The sequence below is a fragment of the Vombatus ursinus genome, unplaced genomic scaffold (genome assembly GCF_900497805.2).
Source record: "Vombatus ursinus unplaced genomic scaffold, bare-nosed wombat genome assembly UNPS02010284.1, whole genome shotgun sequence".
NCBI classification, from domain to species: domain Eukaryota; kingdom Metazoa; phylum Chordata; class Mammalia; order Diprotodontia; family Vombatidae; genus Vombatus; species Vombatus ursinus.
Genome location: NW_020950062.1, coordinates 4182699 through 4205415, shown reverse-complemented (window position 1 = coordinate 4205415; position 22717 = coordinate 4182699). Strand labels below are relative to the sequence as shown.

The 22717-nt window shown below is 37.4% G+C and overlaps 1 protein-coding gene across 2 annotated transcripts in view; it reads left to right on the top strand.

Moving 5' to 3' along the window:
* The window catches only part of COL14A1 (collagen type XIV alpha 1 chain), a 250358-nt gene that overhangs the window by 159236 nt on the left and 68405 nt on the right, over nt 1–22717 (top strand). For both annotated transcript variants that reach the window (XM_027854062.1, XM_027854061.1), the window contains exons 34-37: nt 827–935; nt 6146–6305; nt 13691–13768; nt 16858–16944. In XM_027854062.1, coding sequence (XP_027709863.1) covers nt 827–935; nt 6146–6305; nt 13691–13768; nt 16858–16944 — 434 coding nt within the window. The remainder of the gene's footprint in view (nt 1–826; nt 936–6145; nt 6306–13690; nt 13769–16857; nt 16945–22717) is intronic.

Below are 22717 nucleotides of genomic sequence, written 5' to 3'. Positions count from 1 at the left end.
TCTTTTACCCATAATTTAAATGTGTCCTAGACGCAAAACTCAAGGTCAGCAGCAGTTTATTCATAATAAAAAAGTTGATGTTATTTCATTGTCCCATCTTTGAATTTTTGTCTTTATATTCCCAGTAGTGAGCAAAGTACCTGGCAGTGGTAGATACTTAATAAATAATTGGATTGAATGGAAGTGAATTGGTGTATCTTGGGGGTATCTTGGAAGTGAGTATCAATCACTATTTAGTTCAGTTGCGTGGGCCAATGAAGCCAAGGTTGTGAATATTATTTTTATGAGGATCATTGATTTCATTCCATTCTTTGGTCATAATTTGCAACTCTTACCCTGACTAAACATTTTTCAGGCCTGGGCTGTGGGGAGGAACAAGTGAGGGTAGCAAGGTATATTGGAAAGAATACTGGATTTGAAGTAAGAGGACTTGGGTTAGAATCTGTATCCACTATTTACTATTTGTGTGAAGTCTGAAAATGCTTGGTTGGAGGTTAGACTTGGACATATCCAACCTCCTTGGAAAAATGATTCAGAATTTGATGGATGGAGAACTATAAGTGTATAAGCGAGAGTGATTTCATCTTCATGAATGGATAGCAGCCTAAATGCATCCTGGAGAATGTCAAAGGACTAATAAATAGCAAAGGCTTAGTAACCATTTTGTATTTAACTCTAAAGTATGTTTCAATTAAGTTTCAAAGGGGAATATCAATCTCCTCAGGCCTGGGGAAGAGAAATCACTTGCCTATTTTATGATGTAATCATGTTTTAATTATGTTCATTTTTCTCATGTTCGTACAATGTTCATTGTCCCACCAAACAGATGGAGGCAAGACAATTACCTACTTCAACTATGACTACCAGGGGGATTTTCAAACTGTAACCTTTGAAGGGCCTGAAATTAAGAAAATATTCTATGGAAGTTTTCACAAGGTCAGTTATAGCTTTTATTGTTACACAGTATTGGTCAAAGCAAGAGAGTTAGTAAAATGTATGTGTTAATGTGTGTGTTGAGTATAATATTGTAAGAGCACAGCATAAATATGTAGAAAGATTTAAGTATAAAACAAGGCAAACTTCCCTGAAGGATCTCTCTTAAAGAATGAAGGACAAACAATGACAACATTCCCACTCTGAAAATATCACCTGTAGCCACAGAACAAAATACTTATATATGTTGAGTGGAAAGGATTAGTGGTCTCTTTAATTATTTCTGCACATACAGATGAATATATTTGCAATTGAGGCATCTTGGAAGGCTAATCTGCACACACACACACACACACTCACACACACGTGTCTATGTTAACCCCTTTAGTTTCAAAGAATGCCATCCTGGAAGCTTTGTAAAAATGTAAACATGTTTCGTCCTTTTTTTTTTTAAACAACTTGGCATCTGTGACCTAAACCCATTACTTAAACTTTCATTTCTCTGTAAGACAGAGCTCTAGGGACAAAGAAACACAGATTAAAATTGGAAGGAACCTTAAAAGTCATCTGGTCCAACCTCCTTCATTTTATAGATGAGGAAACAGACTCAGAGAGAATTGCCCAAGATGACATAGAGGATATAGTATAGAAGGGCTGAGAATTGAACTCATGGCCCATTACTCCAAATTCAGTGTTCTTTCCACTGTACCATACTACTCAACTTCTACTAAAAAAATAATTACAGCTCCACTGGAACACATACTCAGAACCTTTGACTTAGAAATCCAAGGAGTTATCCATTGTACCATGGACCCATAGGGAAAGACATACTTTTTGATTCTCATTTTCTATGTATTTAGTTAAGGATCATTATGAGATTCATTGCTATGGTTTAACATATGAGTTGTAAAGGGAACAAGGCTTCCTAATTAAGATACACACAATACCCACACTAAAAAAAAAAAGTTGAAATTAAATTAAATTAGTTTAACATCTTAAGAGAGGCACAGGATCCAGAACACAGGAGTTAAGTTCCCACTTAACTCTGCCCTGGTCAGACTACATCTAGTCAGTCAGTCAATAAGGAGGGTACAGAATTCTAGCTGTGTAATCCTTTTAGATTGTGAGCTCTTTGAGGGCAGGGACTGGCTTTTGTTTCTTTTTGTATTCCCCCTGCTTTGGGAAGTGCCTGGCACATAGTGGATACTTAATAAATGTTTGTTGATTGCTTGCCATAGAAACAGGTAGGTTAGGCATGCTCTGAAACATTTTTCCTCACTCAACACGAAACTTTTTCTTGAAGGACTCCAACTTTTACAATAAATACTCCTCAGAGAGTTTACACTTTCCATTTGTGGCACTTAATCATTTGGAGGGATTTTCTTTTCATAAGCTTTCCTCTAAATCTTATGTGATTTCTTCTTAGCATTTGGCACATGGTACTCTAACAAGGAGAACCTGGGGTTATGCAGCCTAGAAAAGAGACAATCTAGGGGGCAAATTGATAGCTGTCTTCAAATATCTGAAAAAGATGTCCTGTAGAGAAGGGATTAGTTTTGTTTGGCTTGGCAACAGAGGGCAGGACAAGGAACAATGGGAGGAAACAGGAAAAAGGCTGAGTTTAGCTTTACATGAGGGAAAACTTCTTAACTTTTAGAGTTGCCGCAAAGTAGAATGGGCTGTCAAAGGACTTAGTGTTGATTAAACCCTTCCCTGGAAATCTTCAAACAAAGGCTGGACAACAACTTGCTAGAGATTTTTAAAAGGGAATTCTCCATCAAGAACAGATTGGAAGAAAAGTCGTCTGAGGCCCTTTTTACTACTAAGATTCTGTGATTCTTACCTCTTGTTTTCTTACTGTATACTACTTTCTGAATTTAGAATTTATGTTGAAAGTTTCAGAACTCTCATCAATGCAGTTACCAATCTTGACTTCAGAGAATTTATGGTAAAGAATACTTCTCATCTCATGGCAGGGAGGTGGTAGACCATAAAGAGGCATATCGTTGTCAGACATTGCCAATGGATTTATTTGTTTTCCTTAATTGTACTTTGTTATAGGAGAAAATTTGTTTATATAAGTATAGGAAAGGGCAGGGGTTAGGATTCATAGGGACAGGTAAACAATGTAAAAAAGAGCATCTATAAGTTTTTTAATTGAACATTAAATGCAGTAACATAATTAATATATTTCTTTTTCATACATGGAGTTGAATATGTGGGCCATATTACCAGAACTGCTCTGAAAGGCCTCATAAAGTGAGAGATCATGTAATTCATGGCCAGAGGTGTTTCCTTTAGTAGCCCCTTTGAATTCACTCTCATTTTCTCCTAAATTCTACTTGGCATTGATTTTTTTCCTGGTCAGAATCTAGAGCACAGCTCCAAAGGAAAGTTTGAAAGAAAAAAGCATCGCATTTGAAATTTCACAACTCTTAAAAAGCTAGCCAGCGATATCCTGTGAAGTATGATGAACTTGTAATATTCATTCCAAATAATTTTTTTTCTGAACCTTAGGTAAATTTTAAGTTCCATACACATTGCCAGCAGAACTGAGAGACATAGAATAAGTGAGCATAATTATAAAAAGGCTTCCTGAAAGCCACAAACCAAAGCCAAGTTCTTTAAACTGTGCAAGAATCCTTTTCCTCTTATTTTCCTCTTATTTCCTCCTATTTCCTCTGTCTCCATTTCAGACAGCTTCCCACCTAATATCTCTTCTTTAAAAATATACGTGTACCCAAAAAAGGTGAGAGCACACTAAATTTTTCTAAATCTGATTCTGTTCTCTTCATGACTGGAATTATCTCTGAATTGATAACATTTTTTCATTTCTGATTTAACCTCTAGTTAGTTTTAATTATATACTTTTTTTATTTCGTAGTTTCTCTTTTATCTGTTAATACTTAAATGTACTTCTGAGATTCCTTTTGTAAAGTTTTTTTTTTTAATGTGAATCGATGCTTTCTAGTTTATCAGCTTCATAAGTTTGGATTATTATTTACTGGGTTTTCTGAAAGTATTATATTACTTACTCTAGTGATAGAATGAAGAAAGATTTACAGGCTTGAAATCAAGAGAGGAATAAGAGTGAGGCTCTCCAAATGATTATTAGGATCAAGTTATTTTTTTATTTTTACTTTTTTGGATCAACTTATTTTTCCTCACAGAATCTGAGTTGGAAAGGACCTCATAGGTCATTTAATCTAACCTGTACCTAAAAGAGAATCTTTTATCACAAACCAGACAAATAGTCATCCAGCTTTTGCTTAAATATCTCAAATGAAAGGAACTTCCTGTGGCAACTCACTATGCTTTTGTATATCTATCTGTGTTGCAACTTTTCCTGACATGAAGCTTAGATTTTCCTCTTTTATCAATTCTACCTGTGACTTCTACTCTGGGGCTAAGAAGAATAAGACTTCCATACAGCAAGCCTTCATATACTTGAAGACTGCTAGCATAGTCTTCCAAGTCTTCTGGCTAAATCTTTCTAGCTTTTTCATATTTGTTCTCATGTGGCATGATTTTGAGGATCTGTATAATCCTGGTCACTCTCCTCTGGACAGTCTCTAGATTGTCTGTGACTTTTTCAAAATGTGCTTCCCAGAACTGAACACATTATTCCAGATGTGATCTGACCATAATATCATCTGCATCTTTTAATACAAACCAAAAATCTCATTAACTTTTTTGGCGGCTGTATCATACTGTTGACTCATCAGGAGTTTGAAATCCATTAAAACCCTGAAGTCTGATTCAGATGATCAGCTGTCTAGACACATCTCCCCCCAATCTTGTAACTGTGAAGTTAATTTTTGAACCCAAATGTAAGATTTTATATGTATATATATATATATATGTATATGTATGCATACACACATAGATATGTGTTGTTATTGTTGGATTGTTTTCAGTCATCTCTAATTCTTTGTGATCCCATTTGGGGTTTTCTTGGCAAAGATACTGGAGTGATTTACCATTTCATTCTCCAGATCATTTTATGGATAAGGAAACTGAGGCAAACAGTGTTAAGTGACTTCGCCAAGGTCACATAGCTAATTAGTGTCTGAGGCTGAACTTGAACTCACTAAAAATGAATCTTTCTGACTCCAAGCCCAGCACTCTATCTACTGGGCCACCTAGATGCCTCTGGGTGTTTTTATGTGTATAAATATATAAATAAAATATGTTGTCATGTCATGTCACAGCATGTCATGTCATATCACATCATATTGCATCATATCATATATCCTATCACAACATATCATATCTTACTAGATTTGGTGCAGTATTCTTGCCTACAAAAATCTTTTTGGATCCTAACTCTGTCATCTAATCCTTCCTAAATTTGTGTCATATGCAAATTTGATAAGCTTGCCTTTAATCCCAGAATCTCAAGGTTAGAAGGGTGTCAAAGGCCATTGAATCCAGCCAAAGCCCAAACAAGAATCCCTTTTACAAGGTGTTACCTGACAAATGTGTTTGCCTGAAGACATCTAGTAAGGGGAAAACCCACCATCTTTTGAGGCAATACATTCCATTTTTGGATAGCACTAATTGTTAGGATTTTTTTCTCTTGTAAAGCCTAAATTTTCCTCTTTGCAATCTGCACTCATCTGTATCATTATACAACTTGTTGAGAAAATCTGTAAGATGTGCAGATGTACAGAAAACAGAACAGATCCCTTTCCAAGTTGATATATTAATTAATTACAACTCTGTAGGTTCAGCTTTTAGACTGTTTCTGAATCTACGTAACTACTGTCATTTAGTTCACAGCTCTCTCTTGCCCACAAGATTCAGTCAAGTGCTTTGCTTAAATAATGAAATGCTAGGAATTTTGGAAATTTGGTACATTCTAGTCTATGAACCAGAGCCCCTTAGAAAATATACATATATCTTACACAGACTTCCAGTTGTCCCAATGACAAGATGAATTCTCATGTCATCATCCTTAACAAAGCAGAATATCTGAGTATCTCTTATCTAGATCACATCTGGAATAATGTGTTCAGTTCTGTCCAGTAGAATATAAGTTCCTTGAGGGCAGGTATTATTTTGTTTTTGCTAGCCTAGTACTTGGTGTATGGTAAGTGCTTAATAAATGTTTGTTAACTGGAATGGAATGGAATAAGATTGAAAGTTTGACAGTGATTATATTTTTTTCTTGTTTTCTTAACTGAACTTTGCTTCCCCCCCCCCCCCCCCCGCTGCATATTGTTATTAGCAAGACTTTGGCCAAAGTGTATATTGACTGCAAGCAAGTGGGTGAAAAAGCAGTAAATGCATCTGGCAATATCACTTCCAATGGTGTTGAAGTCCTGGGGAGAATGGTCAGATCAAGAGGACCCAAGGAAAACTCTGCTCCAGTAAGTGAAAAAATAAGTGAAATTTCAAGAAAATTTTATTCAAGGAAATTTCTGCTGCCCATAGGAATGTGTGATTGTTGCCAATTTTGTATTGTGTGATTAATGTTATATTTTATGTTCCCCTCAATTACTTATATAGAAGGACCAAGACACAAAAAATTTTAATTTTACTTTGGAATAAAAATTTTCATCCTACCATTTCTATTTTCTTTGTGTTATGGATTAAAAAAATGTAATGTGTCAATTGATACAGGTTGGTACTTTGAAGTAGTCTTAAATTCTGATCCTTCTAATGTTAAAAACTCAAACCAAGGCTCACTGTCTTCATGAACATTTGCCTGGCCACTCTAGTTCCTGCATGAGCTCTTTGTCCTCTGATCTTTAGCATGTACATTATTAGAGAACAGATTTTTTTTCTTAATTGTGGAGTTTTTCCAGGGGAAACATTCCATAAGTGAAAGTATCAGAGAAGGAAAACTCATAGCTTCCAGGCCCTCAGCAGTAAACCTGCCTCTGTTGTGTTTCTGAGGAAAGAGCCTCTAGGATAAAGTGAACTTCATTTTTAAATTCATCTTTTCAGTCTTCAAACTTTAAGCTTAGAATGTAAAATAAATGTAAAATTATTCTGCTGTCTCTACCATAGCAGTGGGAGCTGCAGGAATTTGGATATCTGTTAGTCAAGAATTGAGTTTTAAGGAGATCTAATCTATACAACTATGGAAGAGCCATGAGAATACACCTTAATTTTTTATATATCTTTAGGGGAAAGAGCCATCTTTCTCACAGCTTGATGGAAGAATTTATCTATTGGTGGAATGAAAGCTACCATGAGGAAAATTTTAACTAGGTGGGCCAAAATGAATATATATTTGACCAACACATTTTTTTTCCTGACAAGTTGTACCTTTCATGATAGAGTGAGAAACTTAAATCTTGAAAGATTTCCAGTTGGCCAGGGAAGCATATTCCTTTCATTACCTACATGGCAGAATCCTGAACACATGTTTTTATACCACACAATAACACCACCCATTCACTGCTAATTAGGATGTTCTGTCATTTGAGTTATTCATTAATTAGAGCTAACAGGCATTTCATTTGAGCAAGCTTTTTTTTTTTAACATTTCTAGAAGTCCTACTGTTTGAAATTATTTCCGCTCTTACCTCCAAAAATACCCACATTACTGGGGAGATATCTTAAAACTCAACATGTCCAAAAGTGAACTCATTATCTTCTCCCCAGAACCACCTTCCCTTTTTCCTAACTTGTGTGGGTCCAGTCACCCAGGTTCACAGCCTTCTCCATACATTTTTATTGGTAGTAGGCAGATGGATGGCACAGAGTACTGGACCTAGAGTCAGGTAGACCTGAGTTCAAATCCTGCTTCAGATACTTCCTAGCTGTGTGACTCTGGACAAGTCACTTAGCTTCTCTGTGCCTCAGTTTCCTCATCTGTAAAATTGGGGAATTAATAATAGCAGCTGCCTTGTTGTGAGGATAAAAGGGGATGATATTTATGTAAAGTATATTGCAAACATTAAAACACTATATAAATGCTATTATTAGCTGTCTCCTATGGCTAGAATGTTTTCCTTTTTCATCTCTGTCTCTTGGCTTTCTTAAGCTAAATGAGATCATCTCAAGTATATCTTGTTTGTATGCAGTTTTTTGCATATTCTCTCCCCCATTAAGGAGAGGTCCCCAATAGTAATCTAAATAAATATAGCTAAGGAAATATTGTTGTTGAAATGAAAGAGAGAAGTTGGTTAGTGTGGTAGAGAAAGCATTAGATTTGGAGTTAGGAAGACCTGGGTTCAAATACTGCCTTGTATTAGTAGCTGGATAACTAAGCTAACTTCCTCAGGGCTCAATTTCCTCATCTGTAAAATGAAAAGATTGGACTCAATGACCTCTAAGGTCTTTTCCAGCTCTAAATCTATAATCCTGTTCATGGAATTGAACTGAATATCACCCATTTGCATCATTCACTCTGCCTTGCCATTAGTGGTATGTTCCAAGCATGGAACGACAGCATTCCATCCCCATAAATCACACTTTTTCCTAATTGCACCACTTACATAAAACTTGGACTCTAAATGTCTAGCCAATCATCTATGAAGGAAAAACAAAAAGGGTCTTTGGAACTCAGGCCTTTGGATGACAAAAGTTGTACCCCTGCCACAAGAGAAAAGCAATTCAACAGAGTCCCTTCTGTGGTCCAATTCCAGCAATAACAGACAAAAGGCAAATTTACAGTAGTCAATCATCAAAGGGGTTCTTTGTAAGGGCAGTAGAAGAGAAATAGTTGCTTTTGTTTGAACCTAACAGCCTATAAAGGATTACTTAGTCAATTTGCAAACTACCCACTCATCAAACAATTTGATTGTGTTGAAATGGACTCTGTTAAAGGGAGAATTGGAGGCTCAGGTCTATTTATCCGGGGAGTGAAACTTCTTCATTGTCTGTGAGACAGATAACACAAAGTTCATTTCTCAAGTTGTGGCATGCGTAAGCCACAAATTAAGATGTTTAAGCTCAAATCTTGCTGTCATAGATAGGTGCTGAATTTTCATGATTTTAGGTTTATGCCTGTTCCTTTATTTTCTGATTTAAAAAGTTGGGGATGGAAGGGGGAGGAGGTAGAGGAAACATGCAAATATCTGGTTACTCCAGACAGAAAAATGTGGATCTGAGAGGGTTCAGCAGCTACAAAACAAACAAACAAACAAAACCAATTTAGGCTTCTTCGGATCCTGACCAAATTTGAAATGAGTCACCAAGTACTGCCTGATTATAGACAGCTCTAGAGAGCTAGCTACCCAGTCATGCCTCCCCCTTCCCCAAAAAATTCATTTCAAAGGCATTTGAGTGGAGCAAAGATGAATAGCTTGAGAGACAGAGAGAGAGAGAGAGAGAGAGAGAGAGAGAGAGAGAGAGAGAGAGGGAGAGAGAGAGAGAGAGAGAGAGAGAGAGAGAGAGAGAGAGAGAGAGAGAGTGTTAACTACTGTATTAAATTCACACATTCTTAGATGGAAAACAACTTGCAGACGAAATCTCAGCAGGCAAGATTTTATAAGGAATGGCTACTCTCTCTGCTGAGACTGAAATAACAAGCAGGTCTTAACTTAGCTGTCAAAACACATATGGGTGGAAACTTAGATAATTCGTATACCATGTCTTTGACCCTGGCCATCCATTTTATTTTTGCTTCTTTATCCTACTCTGGTGGCTAAAAGGATAAAAATACCACCAGTTAGGGCAGTGCCTAGACATTTGCGAGCCTGTCACAAGACTTTATTCCTTAGTCTCCCTTCCCCACACTCCAATTCTCTTCCAGTTCCTGGCATGACTTATTCCAGACATATTTATTAAATTTCTCCACGTATGTCTAGCATTGTGCTATGTGTTATGGGAAATACAGGAATATGGACTAGACCAGTGATTTCAGTAGTATATAGGGAACTCCCAGTAAGGGTGTCTCATTCTGCCAATGCAGGTCTGCACTTTTTTTGCAATATATAGCCTTAAGGAGTTGCCTGGGGCATTGAAAAATTAAGGGCTTGCCCAGGGTCACACTGCTATTATGTGTCAAGGAGAGACTTGTACCCAAGTCTTCCCGGCCCTGAGACCAGCTCTTTATGTATTACACTACATTTACTGCCTATCTACTATGCCATGCTGCTAGGAAGCATAACAAGAAATGCTATTAAGCATGAATTATGTGTGGCATTTCTAAAACTGTCCGATCTGCAAGGAAAACCACTGAAGCAGAACTCTGAGCCAATGGCACTTTATTAAAGGATCCCTAGCCCTCTCTAATGAAGTGGACCTCAGATCTTCCTCATGATCTGAGATGCCCTCTTCCTCCAGGACCTTAGTTTTATAGTTCTTGATACCCAGACAACACAGGTGGAGCAAGTGTGTCAGGCACAGCAACGTCAGTTGAAAATGGCTCCCAGTCCTCCTAGAGTGTATAATTTAGTAATATAGTTTCTGGTCCGGCATAACTTAAAATCCTGTTAGACAAGACAAGGGTTATATACATGAAACAAATTGACAGTATATTATCAAATACTTATTAATAATCATAATACTAATATTTCTATATAGCACTTTCTAGTTTACAATACATTGTCACTTACATTATATGCTTTTATACTCTCACCACCGAAATTAGAGGAGTATAAGTAGTATTCCTTTTCCATATATGAGTAAACTTAGATGTAGAGAATGAAATTGTTTTGTCCAAGTTCATATTATGAATCAATTGTTGTTCCATCGTGGCTGACTCCTCATGATCTTATCAACTGTACTGTCCATGGGGTTTTCTTGGCAAAGTTACTGGAGTGGTTTACTATCTTCTTCTCTAGCTAATTTTACACATGAAGAAACTGAGGCAAATAGGATTAAGTGATTTGCCCAGGGTCACATAGCTAGTAAGTGTCTGATGCTGAATTTGAACTCAAGTCTTCTTGACTCCAGGCCCAACACTCTATCTACTGAACCACCAAGATGCCTCATCTTCTTTCATTAGCATGTGAATTTCTGAGGACAAAGACTGTCTTGTTTGCTTATTCATAAAATGGCATTTTACATGATTATTTCCCTTAGTAATTGACTGTAGTTAACAAGAGGGTGTGTGTGTATGTGTGTGTGTATGTTGTGTGTACCCATATCAATGAGATCACAAATCCCCTGGAATATTGGAATACAGACATAAGTATATCATAGGTGTCCATAGAAAGTAGGTTGGCTATAATAGCACTGCCTGGATGAATATTGCCATTGGTTTATTCCTTTCCCCTTAGTGAAAAGGCCAATCAGAATGTTAGGATGGAGTGTTGGCCCACCTAGTTCGTACTCTGATACAGGGGTATGTGTATGTATTCTAATATTTCAATTCTCCAATGGATCTATGCTCTCTGTAATCTGAGTATTCCCTCCAGGGATACATATCACAACTTATCCTTGCCTGACATAGGTGTGTCTGCAAATGGTTATATGTATAGGTTCACTTTCTTTGAAATAAAATGATGTTAGAACATTTGTTTGGTGGATAATCAGGAATACACACTAAAATAAGGGAGAAAAATTTTTGAGTGAATGCAGAGGACTCTGAAATAACAACACTGCAGACACCTGCAAAAAATACAAAGTATGTGCAAAGGAAGCATCGTTCATTTCATCCAACGTAAATCAGAAAAGACAGCCCACGTGGCATTTTTAAATGGCAGGATTGATTTCATTGAGCACATATGAGAATATAGTTAAGCAAATCAGATGGTGAATTGGCAGATAATTCTGCAGTCTCTCCAAAAACTCTTATCTATTATGTATTTTTCCGCAGTGGCACATTTCAACTACTGATAAATATTTTATCACTAGAGATGGTTGGGTGGTATCATTTTTATTGTTTAAAAAAAAACTTTCTCAAGAAAGAATGATGTTATCTTAGAATTATTAAACATAAATTAGAAATTTTTTTTAATTTTTTTAATTTTTGGTGAGGCAATTGGGATTAAGTGACTTGCCCAGAGTCACATAGCTAGTAAGTGTTATGTGTCTGAGACTGAATTTGAACTCAGGTCCTCCTGACTCCAGGGCCGCTGCTCTATCCACTGTGCCACCTACCTGCCCCGATAAATTAGAAATTATTAAACATGAAATGCGTTTTCCCATTGATGGCTCCATACCAAGATAAATAACCCAACCTCTTGGTGCAGGAAGCTTTCACATGCTTAATAGAATCCATCTGATGTTGTCTTCTAGTGGGCTTCAAATGTTTTCAGACAAAGCAACATGCTTAGGTTAATCCAGAGTTTCAGCATTTCAACTTTAGCCAAAAGACTTGGTTCCTTGAAAAAGAAACCAAAAGAAACCTTGAGTTTGTAGGTTTGGGAATTAATAGTGCTCAGATTTCATAGTCACAATCTGTCTTGTTGCCAGGAGTTTTCTCAATAGAGTTCTTCGACAGATTAAGATGATTTTCACTTAGAGGTAGCTGGAAATAAGCTAATGATCTATTTCTGCACCATCATGATGAGGGTCCGTCTTGATACAATTCTTGGCTTTCCAGTAACTCCTACATACTAAAGGATTCCATTGTGAGAGAAAGATGTGGGAGGTTTTTACACCAAATTTCATTGAAATGTCAATTTTCATTCCATGTCTCCTTGGTTTTTCTTTATTTGTTTATATTAATAATCAGCAGGAAATGGCTTTAAAAAATTTGCTGTTTAGTCATTTTTCAGTCATGTGTGATTCTTCATGACCCCATTTGGGATTTTCTTTGCAAAGATACTGGAGTGGTTTGCTATTTCCTTCTCCAGTTCATTTTATAGATGAGGAAACTGAGGCAAAGAGGGCTAAATGATTTGCCCAGGATCACACAGTAAGAGTCTGAGGCTGGATTTGAACTCAAATCTTCCAGACTCCAGACCCAGGGTTCTTTCCACTGCGCCATCTAGCTGTCCATCCTCATTTGTAAAAAGAGAATAGCCTACCTCCCAGGGTTGTTGTGAAGATCAAATGAGGTAATAACTGTGCATGCTTAGCATGGTGCCTGGAACATGGTAAGTGCTATATAAATATTAGCTATAAAAACAAAATAAGGAATTAAGAGGTTCTGGTAATACTAAAGTTAAGAAAATAAACAGGTCTGTTGCCAAGAAACAAAGCTTTGATTCGTATCTCCCACCTTTTTTGGGGGGTGCTAGATTATGTTTTCTCCCCTTATATAAGAAAAATTGTACAGGATGAAGAGTGGGGATGAGGATAGGATGAAAATTAATAAGACTGACTTATTAAACTTTTTCTTATACTCCTAATAAAGCTGAGTAGGGTAGGGATGACAGTGTAATAAATATTGGTAATACATTCTAAGAGCAGGAAGTGAATGTATCTCTTGTACATATGAGTGGAGATACACTGTTTAAGTCACCATAGCAATATTACTGCAGAATTTCTCACACTAATCTAGCTATGACATATTTGGGGCTTGAAATATATTGATAGACTCTATAAATATCAGTTCAGTTAGTCTGGAAGTATGTGACTATTGGAAAGGGAAGAGCATGGGGGAAATTTTGGAGTAAAATATTGAAATATTTGGCATCTGTTGTTAGGATTTGATGCATATATATTTAATTTAATGTTTCCATTAATTATTTTATATGCAGTATTTTATAGTAGAAATACTACAAACATAGAAATGTTCTCATTTTCACATAAAAGAGAGCATATTTAGGGAAATACTGATTTACTAAGCTTTTTTTTAGACCTTTGTCTGCTTTCATGTTTACAAATGTATGGCTGTTAATGTAAAAGCAGTTGTGATCATAAATTTCTTGTATTTAATAATTTTTTTTAATTTGGTTAATCCCAGTTTCAGCTACAGATGTTTGACATTGTTTGTTCTACTTCATGGGCCAAAGGAGACAAATGCTGTGAACTCCCAGGAGTGGTAAGAATTCTACATTTGTTGTCTATTGTATTTTTTTGAAAATCAGAATTCACTGATGTCATATTTAAATAGCTCTTAAGATAATGTTTACTCCCTGTGTGAGCCATGCTTTCCATTTCTATGAGGATACGGTCCGAATGTGAATGCAAGTTATTTATTGTTGGGGCAGAACTGTCATAAGAATTGGGTCGCCGGTGACTGGTTGTCCTTTATCCTCGAAGAGGACCAAAATGACATCACTATGTTGGAGTCAAGGTACAATGCATATGAATATGGCTGATCAGACCAATATGAGTTTGGAAGACTGTACCATGGGTCGGACACAAGTGGTCCACATGAAATGGTGACTACTTAACAGCCAAAGGGCACAGCGAAAGACATTTAGAAGGAATAGAGGTGGGTTTGGGATGCCAGTGGTTTCCAGAAGTAGTCTTAGTAGCTTCAAGTGTGTTTCTGTTCAGAAGTTTCTGCCCAGAACTGAATCTTCTCCTTCAAAAGCCTCTGTTCTAATACCTCTAGCCCTCCCAGGGCACTCTGAGGCAGTTTACCAAACAAAAATTTAGCCTGAAGCGGAATCCCTGGTTGCTCATTGGATGCTAGAAAACCCTATGAGGTGGCATTATAGCTATTAACTTCATATTACCCTTGAGGAAACTAAGGCGCTGCCAAATTATGTGATTTGCTCATGGGATCATTAATTTCCCAAACATGATCTAGTCAGCTTTTTTCCTTCTGTTCTGGGTTCAACTCTTTGTCTATCTACAATGCATGGCTAAGATGGTCTTTTCCTTCATTACTATCAAATATCATTCAGGCAGGAATTTATATATATAGATATATATACACACACACACGTACACACACACACACACACACACACACACACGGCTAATGGACAATGCACTAAATGAATAGATTCATGCCCCACCTTTTAGAAGCAAAAGTTCTCAAGTAGATTTTGTTAGACAATAGTGGTTGGTACCTTAATAATCAAGACCTGATAAGTGTAGAGAAATGGATGTGAGGAAGAAGTTGTACATAATGGAAAACACCACGATTGTTTGAGGACGCCATCGTCCTTCCAGGCACCAAGATTCACAACCTAGGAATCATACTTGAATCTTCATTTTCTTCTTACTGTCCAATATCTAATTAACTGTCAATTACAGTCAGTTCTTCTATAACATGACACACCTGTTCCCCAAAAGCATAGAATTATGCAAAATTATGCAGTTAAAACCACAGGGCTTATGGAGGAAATGGGGCTGAGGGCACAATGCTCAAAAACTTTGTCAGGACACATTAAAAAACAGATAAGGACCTAATTTTAAAAATGGTAGTACAGTTGTATATATGTTAATGGGTAAGGAATACATAAATACTACAGTAGTGTGCATGTCAGTGGCCTCAAGCTGCTGTTTGGCCTATACCCCTGTTGCTGCAGGAATAGGTTAAGCAGCCCAGCTTGGGGGATGGGGAGGTGGGAGAAGGGAGTAGGGGTGGAGGTGGTACAGACCAGTTCTCCTTTGCCCACAGCTTCAACCTTACTGAAGATATACCATTAATATGGCACTTTACCTTGAAAAATACCTGGCTTGTTTCTGGAAGTGACCATCAGAAGGGTTGTAGCTTGTGAATTATTGTGAAGTGGTACAATTTCTTTTGCATTCTAGATATTTCTCATAGAAGGAATTGAGCAGAAGAAATTTGAAATTCATCTTATGTTCCCTAATAAATCCATCACATTGGAACAAATCCACATTTTTTAAACATGTAATGTATTACAGCAGAACTGACTATACTTCCACACATCTCTCATTTCTACCCCCTTTGTCTCCATTCACACAGCAACCATCCTAATTTAGACGCCCATCGCCTCTTGACTGGACTGCTAATATAGCCCCAGTCTCCATCTCCTCAATTCTCTAATTGCTATTCAGAACAACAGCCAAAATAATCTTTGTAAAGCACAGATCATACTATATCAACCTTTGTGATTCGCGAATCTTCAGTGCCTCTTCTTTGCATCTAGGACCAACTCCTCAGCTTGCCATTAAAAGCTCCTTTTTTCTAGGCTACCTTTCCAGACTTTTTTTTAATATTATTCCCTTTCACATATTTTATAATGTAATCAAACTGGTTACATTTGTTGTTGTTGTTCAGTCATGTATGACTCTTCATGATTCTATTTGGGATTTTCTTGGCAAAAATACTGAAGTGGTTTGCCATTTAGTTCTCTAGCTCATTTTACAGATGAGGAAACTGAGGCAAACAGGGTTAAGTGACTTGCCCAGGGTCATATAACCAGTACGTGTTTGAGGCCAGATTTGAACTTAGAAAAGGGAGTCTTTCTGATTGGATGCCTGGCACTCTATCCACTGTGCCACCTAACTGCCATTGGCCTACTTGTTGTTCCCTAAAAGCAACTTACTACCTCTTGCTTACACATCTTTGCTTAGAATCCTGAGCTTCCATTCTGTCTTCAACAGACAGAAATGTAGGGTGGGTGAAGTCCCTCTCCTCCTTTAAGGTACAATTCAGACACCACCTCCTTCATGAAGTCTTTCCTCATTCGTCCAAGTGAAAGTGATGTGTCCCTCTTAGTTTTCTGGGTTTTTTTTTTCTGATCGCTTTGCCTGGTTCTCTTCTGTCACATTCTACCTTGTACTTCCTGGCTTGTGTATATGTTGTATCAATTCCCCAATGCTAAGAGTGTAACCTTCTTAAGAGGACAGGGTCTGTGCCAGTTTTCACCTTTCTGTCTCTATCACCTAACACAATGGCTAGCATACTGAAGGTGCTTAAAAGGCAAGAGATTTAAAAAAAATTTTTTTTAAAGAAAGTCAAAGTCAGTCAGTTAACAAACATTAAGAACTTATGTGCTAGGCACTATATTAAGCACTGGGCTTACAAAAAAAAAGCAAAAGAAAAAAATAAATAAAAACAAAGAAATTTGTCTAGCATATTAATTTATTCATTCATTTATTTATTGAAAATCTTAACCTTAAAATGTTTTAAAATGTTTCTCCTGGGTTAAAAAAACTACTGGCAGAGGATATTTATTAATATTTGGCTATTTCTTTTAACAGAGGGATGAGGAAAATTGTCCAGCTCTTCCACATTCCTGTTCCTGTTCTGAAATCAGCAAAGGGCCATCAGGACCTGCTGGCCCACCTGTAAGTGCTGAATAAATTTTGGTTTTCCCCAAGAAGAAGAAAGACCTCTAATATTTACATTTGAAACATTTGAAATCATTTCTTTCTAAGCCCCAGAACTTGATTTCTGACTGAATGTTTCCAACATGAACACTTATAGTGTACCTGCAAACCTCTTCCTGTGCTAATCCTAATTTATATACGCCCAAGGAGGTGTTTGAGGCATGTTAAATAAGTTATTTCCTAACTGGGAGCAAAGAAATTCATCACTTTGCCATGCATTTTTTTTTCTTTCTTTCCTTTTTTTTTTAATCGTCTGAAGTTAGAATGCTATTACAAATGGAAAGCTTTATTCTTCTTAGTGCTATTTTGCAGTATATTCTAGGCGTCAGTGGATCTGTGAGATCCTTTTCTACATGTGGGCACTTCTTCTATTGATGCAGATTGCAACCCATTCGTTCCTTCTCCATTTATACATGTCTTGCCCATGCTTCCTTCGGGTTCTCCACGGAGGTCCACCCAAAATGCTAATGGCCTTCCATCCAGATTGTCTTATATATCATGGTTACTATACAGTTGGAGGACTGCCTGTCTATTGCTCCTATGATATGACCATCCCACCTCTTTTTCCAATCATATTTCCTCAGTGATATCAATTATGCCATGTGAGAGGCAGAGTGGAATAATGTGGAAAAAGAGTTGGCCTTGGAGGCAGGGAGCCCACAGTGCAAGAAAACCCACCGGCTGCTTATAGTTCACCTCATAGTGCTCTAGCCAAATGTGTTGGTATAGGTCTTTTCTTCATTTCAGAAGTCTCAGTATCAATGAAACCACAGTTCCAGCCCCATTGCCTTGTGCCAGACCCATGTGTAGAGGGCTTTATTGGACATATGCTACAGAATACTTGTATTTACCATGCATCTTTCTATTGTCCTTTGGGTCACCCACAACTTTAATTCATTGGAGATTGTGGCACTCCAGGTTTCTTAATCATATAGCATCACCTGGGGAACATTTGTGCTCAAAAAGATAGTGTTTTTATGCCAAAGATCAGCTTGAAAAGATTAAAACACTGCAGCTTCCCACATGTAATCCAGAAATGCAGATGTTTAAAAATATTGCGTAGTGGTTAGAGTGCTGGACCTGAAGTAAAGAAGACTCATCTTCCTGAGTTCGAATCTGGCCTCAGATACTTACTAGCTGTGTGACTCTGGGCAAGTCATTAACCCTATTTGCCTCAGTTTCTTATCTGTAAAATGAAGTGGAGAAGGAAATGGCAAACCACTGCCGTATCTTTGCCAAGAAAATACCAAATGGGGTCACAAAGAGTCAGACACAACTGAAAATGGCTAAACACACAAAACTATTGCTGATGAAAAGAATGTAGAATTTTATCAAGTTGAATATTAGTTGCTAATGTTGACATCTTGCTTTACAAGTTTGGGGATGGGGACTGGACCTGTTTCATTGATACAAAAAACTCCTAAGTGAGGGAATCTCCTCTACCAATACAGGTCAGCACCTTTTCTGCAATTTATACCTTTAGAGAGGTGCCTAGAGCAGACATGTAAGACATGCTGCCTGTGACCCCATTGTAGCCTGTAACACTCTTCAGATTAAAATATAATTGAGAAATATTTAGCAAAATAAATAAAAATATAATAAAACACAGACACTGGTTTTCTAAGTCCCTGTGTGGATCTTTATGTATTGTCTAGTGGCACCCATTTCTCTTTGAGTTTGACACCAGTGGCCTAGAGAAAAGAAAGATTAATTGACTTGTCAAGGGTCACAGAGCCAAAAAGTGTCAAAAGCAGCATGTGAACCCAAGTATTCCCAGGTTTAAGGCCAGCTCTCTATTTACTATAGAGCAGCTACTTCTTTACTGCTTTACATATATCACCTCATTTGATCCTCACAAGCCCTATGAGGTGGGTGGGTACTGCAGGTATCTATTGTTACCTCCATATGACAGATGAGGATAGCTCTGAGCTCTCTGAGGCTCAGAGGTTAAGTGGTTTGCTTGTGGCATCATTTAAAACACTATGCTATTTCCCAAAATCAGTGTTCTTCCTTCTGTTCTGAGCTCAATTCACTGCCCAACCAAAATATATTTACTGATGTATTAACTCGAGAATGGCCATACAGCTGCTGGTCATAATCCTGTACATTAAGCATTGCATTTCTCATAAATTCAGTTTTTCTTATAGTAGATTATTAGGCTTATCTCTTTTGAGTAATCATGGATCTCATTGTGGAAGCCCTGTAACACTCTAAGGATGAAGATAATCACCAGATCATCCCCCAATATGATCTGCAAATGGGAGCATATGGAGAACTTCAACATCTTTGGTATCATTGATACAGAGTTGGAAGGGACCTTATAGGCAATTGAGTCCAACCTCCTTATTTTACACATAGTGAATGTGAGCCATAGAGAGGCTGAGTGACTTGCCCAGAGTTACGAATCTAATAAGTATCTGAAACAGGATTTGAAATCAGGTCTTCCCATGCCAGATCCAGCACTCTATTCATTATGCCACTTAGCTGCTCAGGGAATCCTTATTCCATTTGCACCTTCTACAACACATTTTCCATAACAGTGGTAAATACCTTTGGTAAGCATGAATTTCCCTGTTTTATTCCTCTTTACATATCGTTACAAAGAAAGGAAATGAGGGAAACACAACCAAATTTAGAATAATTAGAAACAGGGGGTTTACATCCTTCTTCAAAGACCTTTTTGTAACGACTTCCAGTGATGCTGTTTTTCACCTTGTGCCAAATTGTCAAAGCAAATGTGTGTTTCTTTGAGAAGGACAAGATATCAATACTTCATTGTCAGAGAACTGCAAGTCTGTTGAAGCTGATGGGACAAGAAAACAGCGTCCGTAGTTTGAATAAGTAGTGAAAACCAGAATCTTACAGGATAACTTTTTTTTTCCAAGACCTGTCATTTAACGTTTGACTTTATACTAAACAGGACTGGCATGTTAGACATTTCCACAGTAGATAACCCAGACTGACAGTTGGCTTGCAGAATGAAAGTTCATTCCAGGTTGGCTCCAATCATATAAATTTTCCTACTTTTTAAAGTTCAGCAAATCTGTTTTTTGCACAAATGAAGAACTTTCTGGAGTTATTTGGAATGGATCCTGGCAATTCCTTTTTTATCTTTGGCATGAAGAAGCATCTCTTCAACATTAAGCATGCAATCCAATTTTCTCCATGTTTTATGGCATACATTTACCTATCGTTTTCTATTGAAAATAGTAATTCATTCTCTGCATTACTCTAAATCACCCTCAGTATGCTAGAAAAACAATAAAGTCATTCCATTCTTCAGATTATTTAAAGATTTTCTGCCCATGGCCAAAATCATCCTTCCACATGTATAGAGCTAGCCTCGAACTCCATGAAAGCCACATGTGGTTCTAACAATTTACTGCACAGAGGAGCTATACCCTAAGGAGGTCATGTGCAAGATGAATTGTGCCTGGTCCCAGAGGACATAACTAAGAGTTGAAATGGGTAGAAGCAGTGGGTAAGTTATTATTCCTCATGGGTTGTTAGACAGTTGGTAAAGATTTTCTGGACAGGTTTTGAGAATAATCCTTATTTTCCTGAGGCTTGCATGAAATACTTCTGAGTTTATTTGATTTCTCTAAGCTATTTCTTTGCTAGAACTCAAGGGAGTCATACAAATAACTTCTAATGTAGAAAAATTTGAGAATTAACCATTTTATATGCATTAACATTCAAAGTTAATAGAGACAGCAGAAGGTGAAATAAATCAAAATAGGAGAGAAAGAGGTAAGGAGAAGGAAGATGAAGTCCCAAGGAAAAAAGGAATGACAAATTTCAAATATGAATAACAAATTTTATTTAGAAAGCTTGAGAAATAGGATCATGGAATCATACAATGTCAGACTTGGAAAAGACCTCAGAGTTGTCTAATCCAACTCATATCTAAATGAGAATTCCTTTTTAATATTCCTGGCATATAGTCATCCAGTCTTTGCTTAGGTACCTTCAGGGAAGGAGAATTCATTATCTCCCAAGTAGCCAGTTCTACTATGGGGTAGCTCTGATGGCAAGCAAGGTTTTTCTTACAGCAGGCCTTCCTCTCTATAATTTCTACGTATTGTTCCTTGATCTGCTTTCTGAGGCCAACTAGAAAAAAATTTAATCCCTCTTTCATATGATAACACTTCAAATATTTGAAGATAGCTATCATATCCCCACCTAAGTCCTCTTCCAAAGCAATCCCACCCAGAACAGAACAGTTGTTACAGAACAATTTGTGAAAAAAAATACCTATTTCTGCTGATAAAACTTAATTCTTGGTTGGTAGTATATGGTTGCTGGAAAAGAATGTTAAAGTAAAAGCTGTATTATTGCATGCATGTGTAAAGACTTGTACTCTTGCTTAGATTGACCTTTTCCTCACTTTACTGGAACATTTAACATTATTACCATCATTCAATGAATAGGGTTTATTTAGGGTATACCATGTGCACCAGCGCTGTGCTTTGCAGTGGGGGACATAATAAAAGTACAAAACACAATCCCCGTCTTCAAACATTATGCCTCAGACATGTTCAGATAATACGATTATACATTAACATTTCAGGAGAAGCCATCCAAATTTAATTGGGGAAAAAAGTATCTTGGATGTTTGAAGGAATGAATGTCTAGCTCTTTGTGAGATCTATATCATTGGCAAATGAGTGTAAAGACCTATTGATGTTGCCACAACCCAAGTCTGGTGAGGCCCTCCTTAGGATCTTTTGCACTGACCAGTAGAATACCTGGAAAACTGACTATTACTTATAGGGACACAGTTTTTCTCCCAGGGAGTGAGGTATTTAAATTGCAGCCATGAAGTATGTGGATCATCAGAAGAAATTCCTAGTTTAATACAAACACGTAGGTCTATGTCATGTAATAACAGGATCCTTAACAACAATTCTAAACATATAAGAAACAATTATTCTTGAAAAGGAGGCAACAAGTATTTATTAAATATCTACTATTAGCCAGGCACTATGCTAAGTACTGAGGATACAAATACAAGCAAAAAGAAACAACAGCCCTTGCCCTCAAGGAACTTACATTCTAATGGCTGGAGAGGACACACAAAAGGGAACTGAAAAAAGATGGAGAAGGGAAGATATCCATAGGAGAATGGTGTTCAGAAGTCTGGAAAGTCAGAATTGTAACTTGGAAGAGAACAGAACAGTATAGTGACAAGGCATAGAGAGGAGAACCAAAAAACTTCTACTCTCTTGGCCACCACGTAGAATAAATGAGCTAAAATGGAACCAAATGCCTGCTTTCCTGCCTAATAGGCATGGAAAGGAGCAATCTCAGAAAAGCAATGTCTTGAATCCCCATCTACTCTGTCCTTTATAGTCAGGTCATTTACTTTCAACTGTGTTATTTTTTATGGGTTCTAGCCCTGCTCAGCTCTGACTTCTTGAGGACTGGAAGAAACTCTATGCCTTTTATGGAGTCCAAGCCCTGCCACCTCTGAAAGCCATTGGAGCTGTCCCCTTCCTTTTCTACAGGAACAAGTTACTTTTGGACCAAAAGAGTCCTGTCCCATTAGTAAACAGAAAACTGTTGCCTCAGTTCAGTCATCATGACTCATTGGGGACTATCCTTTTCCTAGAACTAGCGTGTTGCCTGGACACAAGTGAGGGAGGGCTGGGTTATTTTGCTTCATCCCACCACTCCCTCGCTCCACTCCAGACAGATGTAACTTGGTGTCAGTTAACAACTTCAGATATTG